A 14,421-nucleotide genomic window follows, 5' to 3' on the forward strand; every position below is an offset into this window, starting at 1 on the left:
GTGTGTTGTTTGTGTCGCTGGTGACTTTGTGTTTGTTGTTTGTGTCGCTGGTGACTTTGTGTGTTGTTTTTGTGTTGCTGGTGACTTTGTGTGTTGTTTGTGTCGCTGGTGACTTTGTGTGTTGTTGTTTGTGTTGCTGGTGACTTTGTGTTTGTTGTTTGTGTTGCTGGTGACTTTGTGTGTTGTTGTTTGTGTTGCTGGTGACTTTGTGTTTGTTGTTTGTGTTGCTGGTGACTTTGTGTGTTGTTGTTTGTGTTGCTGGTGACTTTGTGGTTGTTGTTTGTGTTGCTGGTGACTTTGTGTGTTGTTTGTGTTGCTGGTGACTTTGTGTGTTGTTTGTGTTGCTGGTGACTTTGTGTTGTTGTTTGTGTTGCTGGTGACTTTGTGTGTTGTTGTTTGTGTTGCTGGTGACTTTGTGCGTGTTGTTTGTGTTGCTGGTGACTTTGTGTGTTGTTGTTTGTGTTGCTGGTGACTTTGTGTGTTGTTTGTGTTGCTGGTGACTTTGTGTGTTGTTGTTTGTGTTGCTGGTGACTTTGTGCGTTGTTTGTGTCGCTGGTGACTTTGTGTGTTGTTTGTGTTGCTGGTGACTTTGTGTGTTTGTTGTTTGTGTTGCTGGTGACTTTGTGTGTTGTTTGTGTTGCTGGTGACTTTGTGTTTGTTGTGTGTGTTGCTGGTGACTTTGTGTTTGTTGTTTGTGTTGCTGGTGACTTTGTGTGTTGTTTGTGTTCCTGGTGACTTTGCGTGTTGTTTGTGTTGCTGGTGACTTTGTGTGTTGTTTGTGTTGCTGGTGACTTTGCGTGTTGTTTGTGTTGCTGGTGACTTTGTGTGTTGTTTGTGTTGCTGGTGACTTTGTGTGTTGTTTGTGTTGCTGGTGACTTTGCGTGTTGTTTGTGTTGCTGGTGACTTTGTGTGTTGTTTGTGTTGCTGGTGACTTTGTGTGTTGTTTGTGTTGCTGGTGACTTTGTGTGTCGTTTGTGTCGCTGGTGACTTTGTGTGTTGTTTGTGTTGCTGTGAACTTTGTGTTGTTGTTTGTGTTGCTGGTGACTTTGCGTGTTGTTGTTTGTGTTGCTGGTGACTTTGTGTGTTGTTGTTTGTGTTGCTGGTGACTTTGTGTGTTGTTTGTGTTGCTGGTGACTTTGCGTGTTGTTTGTGTTGCTGGTGACTTTGTGTGTTCCGGATCGGAATCGCCTCCAGTGCTGTTGGCGGCAATAACAGTTGTTCAAAAGTCTAAAAGTCTCTCTTTTAGTGACACTAAGGCTCAAACAGTGGCCACATCTTCCTGGGAGCAGTCTTCTCACTATCGTCGTCAAGACATTATCTGGGTCTCTGAGAGTCTCTATGGGTCTCTGAGAGTCTCTATGGGTCTCTGAGAGTCTCTATGGGTCTCTGAGAGTCTCTATGGGTCTCTGAGAGTCTCTATGGGTCTCTGAGAGTCTCTATGGGTATCTATGGGTCTCTGAGAGACTATGGGTCTCCGAGTCTCTATGTATCTCAATGGATCTCTATGGGTCTCTGAGTATACGGTTCTATTAGTTTCTATGGATCTATGAGTCTGAATGGATCTACGAGACTCTAGGGGTCTCTGGGGGTCTCTGAGAGTCTCTATGGGTCTCTGAGTATACGGTTCTATTAGTTTTTTTATGGATCTATGAGTCTGAATGGATCTACGAGACTCTAGGGGTCTCTGAGAGTCTCTATGGGTCTCTGAGTATACGGTTCATTTAGTTTTTTTATGGATCTATGAGTCTGAATGGATCTACGAGACTCTAGGGGTCTCTGGGGTTTCTAGTAGTGCCACTACGGTTCAAGTAGTGGCCACAGGGCTGTAGTGGTACACACAGTGGTAGGGGTTGTAGTGGTACACACACAGTGGTAGGGGCTGTAGGGGTACACACACAGTGGTAGGGGCTGTAGGGGTACACACACAGTGGTAGGGGCTGTAGGGGTAGGGGCTGTAGGGGTACACACACAGTGGTAGGGGTTGTAGTGGTACACACACAGTGGTAGGGGCTGTAGGGGTAGGGGTTGTAGTGGTACACACACAGTGGTAGGGGCTGTAGGGGTAGGGGCTGTAGGGGTACACACACAGTGGTAGGGGCTGTAGGGGTACACACACAGTGGTAGGGGCTGTAGGGGTAGGGGCTGTAGGGGTACACACACAGTGGTAGGGGCTGTAGGGGTACACACACAGTGGTAGGGGCTGTAGGGGTACACACACAGTGGTAGGGGCTGTAGGGGTACGCACACAGTGGTAGGGGCTGTAGTGGTAGGGGCTGTAGGGGTACACACACAGTGGTAGGGGCTGTAGGGGTACACACACAGTGGTAGGGGCTGTAGGGGTACACACACAGTGGTAGGGGCTGTAGGGGTACACACACAGTGGTAGGGGCTGTAGGGGTAGGGGCTGTAGGGGTACACACAGTGGTAGGGGCTGTAGGGGTAGGGGCTGTAGGGGTATAGAGACGAAACTGCACGTCGCGGCGAAGAGAGAGAGAGCCACGGGGGAAGCAAAGCAACCGCAAGCAACCACCACCACAACCACCACCACCACCACAACCACAACCACCACCACAACCACCACCACAACAACAACAACCACCACAACCACCACAACCACCACCACCACCACCACAACAACAACCACCACCACCACAACCACCACCACCACAACCACCACCACAACCACCACCACCACCACAACAACCACCACCACCACAACCACAACAACCACCACCACCACAACCACCACCACAACCACCACCACCACAACAACAACCACCACCACCACAACCACCACCACAACCACCACCACCACAACCACCACCACAACAAACGATCCTCGTGGTCCATCGATTGCACTGATTGGGTCGACTGCCGAGAGAGCTCAACGCAAATCTTGACCCCACCCACTCCAAAAATCGAGCGAAATCACCGGGGAATTTGGGCCGATTGGCGGGAGAGAGCGGGGGGGGGGGGCTGGGGAGAGCGGGGGGGGGGGCTGGAGAGAGGGGGGGGCTGGAGAGAGAGGGGGGTAGAGAGAGAGAGGGGGGGGGGCTGGAGAGAGAGAGGGGGGTTAGAGAGAGAGACAGAGGGCGACAGAGGCAGCGGGGGGGGGGGGGGCACGAGGATGAGGAGGAGGAGGACGAGGAGGAGAACGAGGAGGAGGATGAGGAGGAAGAAGAGGAGGATGAGCAAGAGGAGGATGAGGAGGAGGACGAGGAGGAGAACGAGGAGGAGGAGGAAGAGGAGGAGGAGAACGAGGAGGAGGAAGAGGATGAGGAAGAGGAGGAAGAGGAGGATGAGGAGGATGAGGAGGACGAGGAGGATGAGGAGGAAGAGGAGGAGGATGAGGAAGAGGAGGATGAGGAGAACGAGGAGGAGGAGGAGGAAGAGAACGAGGAGGAAGAGGAGGAGGATGAGGAAGAGGAGGATGAGGAGAACGAGGAGGAGGAGGAAGAGAACGAGGAGGATGAGGAGGAGGAAGAGAACGAGGAGGATGAGGAGGAGGAAGAGGAGGAGGATGAGGATGAGGAGGATGATGAGGAGGAGGAGAACGAGGAGGAAGAGGAGGAGGATGAGGAAGAGGAGGATGAGGAAGAGATCGAGGAGGAGGATGAGGAGGAGGAAGAGGAGGAGGATGAGGAGGAGTACCCACGTCGTCGCCGCCGCGTTGCCTGACCTTGTCCTTCTTGTCCTGGCGCGCGTACGGGAAGCACGGGATGACGGCGGTGACGCGTGACGACGAGGCGATCTTGCACGCGTTGATCATGATCAGCATCTCCATGAGGTTGTCGTTGATCTCGCCCGAGCCGCTCTGGATGATGTAAACGTCCTCGCCGCGGACGCTCTCGCCGATCTCCACGCTGGGGGGGGGGGGGGGGAGGCGGTGGGGGGCGAGATGTTGACTACCTCGCCTGGTACGCAGGAGGTCGTGGGTTCGATCACAGACACTGAGAGATGTTGACTACCTCGCTTGGTACGCAGGAGGTCGTGGGTTCAATCACAGACACTGAGAGATGTTGACTACCTCGCCTGGTACACAGGAGGTCGTGGGTTCAATCACAGACACTGAGAGATGTTGACTACCTCGCCTGGTACACAGGAGGTCGTGGGTTCAATCACAGACACTGAGAGATGTTGACTACCTCGCCTGGTACGCAGGAGGTCGTGGGTTCAATCCCAGACACTGAGAGATGTTGACTACCTCGCCTGGTACGCAGGAGGTCGTGGGTTCGACCCCGGACCCTGACGATGCCTGCTGCTGCTGCTGTGTATTTGGAGTCTGCGTCTCTCTCTCATCATCATCACGGTGGCTAGGGAGATGTTGACTACCTCGCCTGGTACGCAGGAGGTCGCGGGTTCGATCCCGGACCCTGACGACACCTTTAGAACTGCTTCTTGTTGTTGTTGTGTTTAGTTTGTTCTTCATGCCACCCCTACACCTCCGATTAGCACGGTTGGCTACGTACGGTGGCGCTAAAGAAGTTCAACATACATACGTACACACATGTACACAGACTCCACACTCCCCAGACTCAACACTGCCACCCAGACTCCACACTGCCACCCACAGACTCCACACTGCCACCCAGACTCCACACTGCCACCCAGACTCCACACTGCCACCCACAGACTCCACACTGCCACCCAGACTCCACACTGCCACCCACAGACTCCACACTGCCACCCACAGACTCCACACTGCCACCCAGACTCAGCACTGCCACCCACAGACTCAGCACTGCCACCCACAGACTCAGCACTGCCACCCACAGACTCCACACTGCCACCCACAGACTCCACACTGCCACCCACAGACTCAACACTGCACCACAGACTCAACACTGCACCACAGACTCAACACTACCCACAGACTCCACACTGCCACCCAGACTCCACACTGCCACCCACAGACTCCACACTGCCACCGACAGACTCAACACTGCCACCCACAGACTCAACACTGCCACCCACAGACTCCACACTGCCACCCACAGACTCCACACTGCCACCCACAGACTCAACACTGCCACCCACAGACTCCACACTGCCACCCACAGACTCCGCACTGCCACCCACAGACTCAACACTGCCACCCACAGACTCAACACTGCCACCCACAGACTCAACACTGCCACCCACAGACTCAACACTGCCACCCACAGACTCAACACTGCCACCCAGACTCCGCACTGCCACCCACAGACTCAACACTGCCACCCACAGACTCCACACTGCCACCCACAGACTCAGCACTGCCACCCACAGACTCAGCACTGCCACCCACAGACTCTGCACTGCCACCCACAGACTCCACACTGCCACCCACAGACTCCACACTGCCACCCACAGACTCCACACTGCCACCCACAGACTCCACACACTGCCACCCACAGACTCCACACTGCCACCCACAGACTCCACACTGCCACCCAAAGACTCCACACACTGCCACCCACAGACTCAACACTACCCACAGACTCAGCACTGCCACCCACAGACTCCACACTGCCACCCACAGACTCCACACTGCCACCCACACACACGACGTGACGAACGGCCGGTGGCTGAGCCGGTTTGGTCAGGTAACCGTAACACAGCACACACACCTGGGGGTCAGGGAGGTAATAACAGCTGAGACACAAGCCATCGACACTGACATTCTCTCTCTCTCTTCCTGATCAAGGCCTGCAACTTTCCCTTTTGCATTAAATTCTCTGCCGCCCCCCCCCCCAGGGCACTGCCCCCCACGGCGCTGCCCCCCACAATGCTCATGCCGATTGCTAGTGTTGCGATCGAAACGTCGTGATAAAAAAAAAATTCTATCATAAGTGACTTTGACCGAAAGACCCAGACGATATGAATTCCTGGAGTCACGAAAGCTTCAAGTCAAGATTTCAACCCGTAGAGGTGTTAACATATTTTTGAAGCACACACACACCCACACACCCCTGTTTGTACGATAGGGCCGGGGGTGGGGTTACGAAGGTCCATCGATATCTGTGCATCAGCTGTCCACCCACCACGCCGACAGACGCGGCGTTCTCTTTTCAAATGAACGAGCCGTGCCGCCTGCCGACCTTGCGGGCTCAAAGAACGGAACGGAAATAATGCCAAGTCGGGGGAGGGTGGAAATTAAATAAAATGTAACATCGCGTTGTTTGATGTCCCCACTCCACCACAACCACCCCCCCTCCCCGATAAAAACGGAGGTGGCGGTGTGTGTGGTGTGTGTGTGGTGTGTGTGCGGTGTGTGTGTGTGGTGTGTGTAGTGTGTGTGTAGTGTGTGTGTGGTGTGTGTGTGGTGTGTGGTGTGTGTGGCGTGTGTGGTGTGTGTGTAATGTGTGTGGTGTGTGTGTGGTGTGCGGTGTGTGTGGTGTGTGTGTGGTGTGTGTGGTGTGTGTGGTGTGCGGTGTGTGTGGTGTGTGTGTGCCGTGTGTGTGTGGCGTGCGGTGTCTGTGTGTGGTGTGTGTGTGCGGCGTGTGTGTGGTGTGTGTGCGGCGTGTGTGTGTGTGGTGTGTGTGCGGTGTCTGTGTGTGGTGTGTGTGTGCGGCGTGTGTGTGTGGTGTGTGTGTGGTGTGTGTGCGGCGTGTGTGTGTGTGGTGTGTGTGCGGTGTCTGTGTGTGGTGTGTGTGTTGTGTGTGTGTGCGGCGTGTGTGTGGTGTGTGTGGTGTGTGTGTGGTGTGTGTGCGGTGTCTGTGTGTGGTGTGTGTGCGGCGTGTGTGGTGTGTGTGTGGTATGTGCGGTGTCTGTGTGGTGTGTGTGTGTTGTGCGGCGTGTGTGTGGTGTGCGGCATGTGTGTGTGTTGTGCGGTGTGTGTGTTGTGCAGTGTGTGTGTTGTGCGTGTGGTGTGTTGTGCAGTGTGTGTGTTGTGTGCGGTGTGTTGTGCGGTGTGTGTGTTGTGCGGTGTGTGTGTGTTGTGCGTTGTGCGTGTGTATGGGGGTGGGGTTGTTCAACCTTGCGTTGTTGCCAGCACAAGTGGCGTCAATCGACGGTCGTCACCCCCTCCCCCCCCCGGGCCTAAAACTTTGGCTCCACTTTGTCCGTCCTTTTTTTCGTGCACGTTGTTGTGGCCGTGTTTGCCGTGGGTTAAGCTTCCGTTTGGCCAGATAAAGACAAGCGGAGGGGGGGTTCATGGGGGGGAACCACAACAACGTGCCAACCAACGCGGGCATGGCGAATGGGGCTTCCAGATGAGATTTTTGTCGAGTCAAAATGGTGTTTTTATTTCCTCCACCAGGGTGAGAGTACTTGCTGCACGCCGAGCTACTGCGAGGCTCTCTTTCAGTCTTCACTCGCGACCCCTGGCTGCCTCAAGCGATCGTGGCCTAGATTTAAATCTTTCGTGGTGACTGCTAGGATCCATACTCTTTGGTTCTATTGGGTAAAGTCACGTAGGTGAAAAATAAAATAACACAAAAAATCACAGCGCTGTCCTACCAGACAGTCTCTCGTCCCTTCTTCACCTGATGAAGGCCGCTTGTGTTGTGGCCGAAACGTCGTCGTGGCCTCTTTGGTTCTTTCGGTAAAGTCACCACGTAGATTGAGACTAAAATGACGTCGTGAGAATTTTACCGCGTTATTTATTTTTACCAATTTACTATTTTACTCTAAATTCTACGTGGCGGCGACTTTAACCGAAAGAACCAACGAAGATGAATCCTTGCAGTCACGACCAGCTTTAAATCGAAATAAAATGATAAATTAATAAAATAAAATAACACGATAGAAGTCTCACGAACGTTTCGGCCACAAACACAAGCGGCCTTCTTCAGGTGAAAGTAGCAGACATGTCGGGGACGACAGAGCTTCAGTGAACGTTGTTAAGATTTGTAGCGTCTTTTTTAAGCTGGTTTAGGAGAGGTGAGGCGCCTTGACAAAGGGGTTTACATATCAAACAGGAGATGGCAACCATTGGAAAGATAATCTTTGGTTCTATTGGGTAAAGTCACGTAGGTAATACTAGCTAATCACTCAGCTATTTAAATGCTAAATTCGATGCTAATTCCTTTGTCAAGGGGCACCTCTGCGGATGTGTATACTTTAACTTAGCTATTTCAATGAGCCATTTCAATGCTAAATTATATGCTAATTCCTTTGTCAAAGCCCGTGGTCTTCTTCTTCTCACACAGCTTAAAGGTCGTGATCTAAGCGTGGCTTCTTCCACTCCAGCGCTGTCCTCCAGACAGTCTCGTCCCTTCACCTGATGAAGGCCGCTTGTGTTGTGGCCGAAACGTTGCGGTGATTTTTTTGTTATTTTATTTTTTACCTACGTGACTTTACCCAATAGAACCAAAGCGCATGGATCCTAGCAGTCACGAAAGCTTTAAATCTAGACATTGGAAAGATGTTCTAAATCGAACCAAACATTAAACTGATTTTCAATGGTGCGGTATATTTTTCAAGTAGTGGTACCCCAAACTTTCGCAGCTCTTATAAATTCCCTTTTCACACCATCGATAGGTAAACTCCCCCTCCCCCACCCGCACGTACACCACCTCTATGCTAAGTCGGCCAATCAAATGCTAATTTTTTTATGCTAATTCCTTTGTCAAGGCGCCTTGTTTCCTCGCACACAGCTTTAAAGGTCCGCGGTCTGAGCGTGGCTGTTTTTCACTCCAGCGCTGTCCTCCAGACAGCCTGGGGTCCCTTCGCCTGATGAAGGCTGCTCGTGTTGTGGCCGAATCGTCGTGGTGATTTTTTGCTGTTTAATTTTTTTACCTACGTGGTGACTTTAACCGAATAGAACCAACGAGTAAGGGAGACACAGCAGCCTCGTCAAGCGCCCGATAATCATCGGCGGCAAACACGGGACCCCTTTTTTTATGGCCACTCTTCAAAGTATGAAAAAAGTTTCTGCATTCACCGCACGCGGCACTTGCGGCGAGCGTGCTACCGTTGTCGCGTGGAAATTCGCAGCGGCAAAATACTCTGAACGGGTGATGCCGATTCTGAGTTTGGAGGGATAAAAAAAAAAAACTGAGCTAGTTTTAAAATTTGGTTTAACACGTGGCAGGCTTTCGCGAGCCAATATTATTCATAATAAAGGTTTTTTTTTTTTTGGGGTCAGATCGCGTTTATTTATAAATGTGTCGTAACCCTCCACCACCCGACACGGCCAATTCAGCAAAAAAATAAAGTGTCACGTTGACAAAAGACAAATTAAATTTTGATTTAAAGCTTTCGTGACTGGAGTAATTCATATTCTTAGTTTTTTCGGTAAAGCCACGTTGAAGGGAAACAACACTTACCGAAAAAACTAAGAACATAAAAGACAAATTAGTTCACTACTTTAGCCCGCCGGTGTGTTGAAGAGCGGAATCCACAACATTTACAGTTTGAGTAGCACGACGTTTCGCTGGTAAATACATCCAGCATCATCGGGCAATTCGCCAGAATGGTGAAGCCCTCTCCACTTGCTCCCGGTCTTAAATAGAGCCGCAGCAGGGTGACGTCATAATTTAACTCATTTCAGGTGCAGTGATTAGAGGCGGAGGTGGGTGGGAGTATTGTAATTATGTAATCGATTAGTAATCGGTCAATGGTTATGATTATGTTATGGTCGAAACGTCGTGAGAATTTTTATTGTTTTATATATATATTTTATTATTTTATTGTTTCCCTTCAACGTGACTTTACCGAAAGAACTAAGAATGTGAATTACTGCAGTCACGAAAGCTTTAAATCAAAATTTAATGAGTTGTAGATTAGCAATCAGTTGCAATGTGTGTTAGTGACTATATGCTATGTTAGTAATCCGTTAATTAGTACGTGTTTTCCCCTGTAAGGAATTGTAATATGTATTATTTAATAATACGCTCGCAGGCCGCACTATTTTACGAGGGTAAGGCCCCACTGAACTATGTCCGTCCCCTTTTTCAGAGGCCACCCTGGCTACGATCGCAAACGAGAGCCGATCAACAAAGTGGATTAATCACGTGGAAATTTACAGCGGCGGCAGCAGCCAAAATAGTCCAAAACCCGTGACGTCAATTTTCTGAGCGCGGAGGGAGGAAACCGTAGCGGGCCCGGACAAAAATCCACGCGGTCATGGGAGAGAGAGAGAGAAACAAGCAAACTGCAAATATATGGACAGGCGTCATATCAGGGTCGGGATCCGACCCGCAAACTTCCCGCATACCAGGTGAGGTAGTCAACATCTCCGAGCCACCATCCTGTCATGGTGAGACAAAGAGAGACACGCCGACTCCAAAAATACGGCGGGCATCGTCAGGGTCCGGAATCGAACCCACGACCTCCTGCGTACCAGGCGAGGTAGTTAACATCTCATAGCCACCACGGGGGAGAGAGAGTGAGAGACGCAGGACTCCAAATATACAGCAGAAGGCATGGTCAAGGTCCGTGATCGAACCCGCAAGCTCCTGCATACCGGGTGAGGTAGTCAACATCACCTAGGCTGGTGGTGAAACGCAACGAGACGCAGGCTTAGAGACGGTCTAGGGGGGAGGTGAAACCCAGCAAGACGCAGGCTTAGAGACGGTCTAGGGGTGGAGGTGAAACCCAGCAAGACGCAGGCTTAGAGACGGTCTAGGGTGGAGGTGAAACCCAGCAAGACGCAGGCTTTGAGACGGTCTAGGGGGGAGGTTAAACCCAGCAAGACGCAGGCTTAGAGACGGTCTAGGGGGGAGGTGAAACTCAGCAAGACGCAGGCTTAGAGACGGTCTAGGGTGGAGGTCAAACCCGGCAAGACGCAGGCTTAGAGACGGTCTAGGGGGGAGGTAAAACCCAGCAAGACGCAGGCTTAGAGACGGTCTAGGGTGGAGGTCAAACCCGGCAAGACGCAGGCTTAGAGACGGTCTAGGGTGGAGGTAAAACCCAGCAAGACGCAGGCTTTGAGGCGGCCTAGGGTGGAGGTGAAACCCAGCAAGACGCAGGCTTAGAGACGGCCTAGGGTGGAGGTGAAACCCAGCAAGATGCAGGCTTAGAGACGGTCTAGGGGTGGAGGTGAAACACGGCAAGACGCAGGCTTAGAGACGGTCTAGGGGTGGAGGTGAAACCCAGCAAGACGCAGGCTTTGAGACGGGTCTAGAGTGGAGGTGAAACCCAGCAAGACGCAGGCTTTGAGACGGTCTAGGGTGGAGGTGAAACACGGCAAGACGCAGGCTTAGAGACGGTCTAGGGTGGAGGTGAAACCCAGCAAGACGCAGGCTTAGAGACGGTCTAGGGGGGAGGTGAAACCCAGCAAGACGCAGGCTTAGAGGCGGTCTAGGGGGGAGGTGAAACCCAGCAAGACGCAGGCTTAGAGATGGTCTAGGGTGGAGGTGAAACCCAGCAAGACGCAGGCTTAGAGGCGGTCTAGGGTGGAGGTAAAACCCAGCAAGACGCAGGCTTAGAGACGGTCTAGGGGGGAGGTGAAACCCAGCAAGACGCAGGCTTAGAGACGGCCTAGGGTGGAGGTGAAACCCAGCAAGACGCAGGCTTAGAGACGGTCTAGGGGGGAGGTGAAACCCGGCAAGACGCAGGCTTAGAGACGGTCTAGGGTGGAGGTTAAACCCAGCAAGACGCAGGCTTAGAGACGGTCTAGGGGTGGAGGTGAAACCCAGCAAGACGCAGGCTTAGAGACGGTCTAGGGGGGAGGTAAAACCCGGCAAGACGCAGGCTTAGAGGCGGGTCTAGGGGGGAGGTGAAACCCAGCAAGACGCAGGCTTAGAGACGGTCTAGGGGTGGAGGTGAAACCCAGCAAGACGCAGGCTTAGAGACGGTCTAGGGTGGAGGTAAAACCCAGCAAGACGCAGGCTTAGAGACGGCCTAGGGGGGAGGTAAAACCTGGCAAGACGCAGGCTTAGAGGCGGTCTAGGGGGGAGGTGAAACCCAGCAAGTCGCAGGCCTTGAGACGGTCTAGAGTGGAGGTTAAACCCAGCAAGACGCAGGCTTAGAGACGGTCTAGGGTGGAGGTGAAACCCAGCAAGACGCAGGCTTTGAGGCGGTCTAGGGGGGAGGTTAAACCCAGCAAGACGCAGGCTTAGAGACGCTCTAGGGGGGGGGGAGGTGAAACCCAGCAAGACGCAGGCTTAGAGACGGTCTAGGGTGGAGGTGAAACCCAGCAAGACGCAGGCTTAGAGACGGGTCTAGGGGGGAGGTGAAACCCAGCAAGACGCAGGCTTAGAGACGGTCTAGGGGGGAGGTGAAACCCGGCAAGACGCAGGCTTAGAGACGGTCTAGGGGGGAGGTAAAACCCGGCAAGACGCAGGCTTAGAGGCGGTCTAGGGTGGAGGTGAAACCCAGCAAGACGCAGGCTTTGAGACAGTCTAGGGTGGAGGTGAAACACAGCAAGACGCAGGCTTAGAGATGGGTCTAGGGGGGAGGTGAAACACAGCAAGACGCAGGCTTAGAGACGGTCTAGGGGGGAGGTAAAACCCAGCAAGACGCAGGCTTAGAGACGGTCTAGGGTGGAGGTAAAACCCGGCAAGACGCAGGCTTAGAGGCGGTCTAGGGGGGAGGTGAAACCCAGCAAGACGCAGGCATTGAGACGGTCTAGGGGGGAGGTAAAACCCAGCAAGACGCAGGCTTTGAGGCGGTCTAGGGTGGAGGTGAAACCCAGCAAGATGCAGGCTTAGAGACGGTCTAGGGGGGAGGTTAAACCCAGCAAGACGCAGGCTTAGAGACGGTCTAGGGGGGAGGTTAAACCCAGCAAGACGCAGGCTTAGAGACTGTCTAGGAGGGAGGTTAAACCAGCAAGACGCAGGCTTAGAGACGGTCTAGGAGGGAGGTGAAACCCAGCAAGACGCAGGCTTAGAGACGGCCTAGGGGGGAGGTAAAACCTGGCAAGACGCAGGCTTTGAGGCGGTCTAGGGGGGAGGTGAAACCCAGCAAGACGCAGGCCTTGAGACGGTCTAGAGTGGAGGTTAAACCCAGCAAGACGCAGGCTTAGAGACGGTCTAGGGTGGAGGTGAAACCCAGCAAGACGCAGGCTTTGAGGCGGTCTAGGGGGGAGGTTAAACCCAGCAAGACGCAGGCTTAGAGACGCTCTAGGGGGGGAGGTGAAACCCAGCAAGACGCAGGCTTAGAGACGGTCTAGGGTGGAGGTGAAACCCAGCAAGACGCAGGCTTAGAGACGGTCTAGGGTGGAGGTAAAACCCAGCGAGACGCAGGCTTAGAGACGGTCTTGGGGGGGGAGGTGAAACCCAGCAAGACGCAGGCTTTGAGGCGGTCTAGGGTGGAGGTGAAACGCACCAACGACCTCCACACCGAGGGTATTAATCGCGGGCAACGGTTTATTTTTTTACCGGAAGCTGCTGAACGCCGCAGGGCTTCTCTCTCCTTCTGCGGCTGAGTCACCAACTTGGCAGCCCTCCTCCTCAATCGACAATCGCAAAGGGAACGCCAGTGCCCACCCCACGCGCAATAGTCTCAGAGAGAGACTCGTAGGGGGGGTAGGGGGCAAGTGGCCGTGGCACACGAGGGGGTGGGTGGCCAACACCACGCCCGGACGTCTTTGTATCTCCCCCGGTGACGGTGTTTACTGCACACCGCTACACCAGGTACTCATTTGAGGCCGAGGCGACCTAGGGGAGGCCCAAGACCAGTTCAGATAATCGTCATCAGTGGTGTTGGTGCCCGGTGAGCGGGGGGAATCGAACTCGGGCCTTTAACTGGGTTGGTAGCGTAACACATAAACCGCCACACACACCAAGGCAAATAGATCATTCACCCCCCCCGTACAGCCTCAACAGACTTTTGGGAGGTTGTGAGTTCGATCCCAGGCCCTGACGTTGCCTGCTCCTGCTGCTGCTGTATATTTGGAGTCTCTCTCTCCCTCTCATCACCACGGAGGCTAGAGATGTTAACAACCTCGCCTGGTATCCAGGAGGTCGTGGGTTCAATTCTGACCCTGACAATGCCTGCTGCTGCTGCTATTTGGAGCCACCGTGATGATGATGAGAGAGAGAGAGAGATACGCAAAATTCCAAATATACAGCAGCAGGCGTCAGGGTCGTGATCGAACCCACGACCTCCTGCATACCAGGCAAGGTAGCTGACATCTTGCTACTGACGATGCCTGCTGCTGTATATTTGGAGTCTGCGTCTCTCTCTCTCTCTCTCCCCATGGTCGTGTGGATTTTTCTCCGGGTCCTCCGGGTTTTGACCCTTCACGTTCAAAATCAACGTCACCACACGTTTAGAGCATTTGGCGGCCGCAATCAATTTCCGCACGGTGATGAAGATGACGATGATGATATCAGCCAATTCGTTGAGCTATCATTTGTGATAGCAACGTCGCATCTGATAAAGAAGCTACGTAGCTCAGTGGACTTTACCTGTTCAGATAAAATAGTTTAGTTTCATGCGTATAACAGTTTAATTTTATTTACCTCGTGTGTATCGTGTGTTGTTATTGTCGTCGTAACGTTCTGACCACGTGCCCCCCCCCCATCCTTACGAAACATCTGTGAACAAAGA

The 14,421-nt window shown here is 52.9% G+C and overlaps 1 protein-coding gene across 2 annotated transcripts in view; it reads right to left on the minus strand.

Annotated features, from left to right (window-relative positions):
- LOC116958381 (ribose-phosphate pyrophosphokinase 1) overlaps positions 1-14,421 on the minus strand; it is a 37,716-nt gene that overhangs the window by 17,216 nt on the left and 6,079 nt on the right. The window contains exon 2 of one of the 2 annotated variants that reach the window (XM_076064376.1): positions 3,656-3,863. In XM_076064376.1, the coding sequence (XP_075920491.1) occupies positions 3,656-3,863 (208 nt within the window). The remainder of the gene's footprint in view (positions 1-3,655; positions 3,864-14,421) is intronic. The other variant, XM_076064377.1, reaches the window with a different exon arrangement.

Source organism: Petromyzon marinus, unplaced genomic scaffold (assembly GCF_048934315.1).
Source record: "Petromyzon marinus isolate PM22_M1 ecotype Great Lakes invasive population unplaced genomic scaffold, UKy_Petmar_22M1.pri1.0 PM_Scaffold_412, whole genome shotgun sequence".
Classification (NCBI taxonomy): Eukaryota; Metazoa; Chordata; class Hyperoartia; order Petromyzontiformes; family Petromyzontidae; genus Petromyzon; species Petromyzon marinus.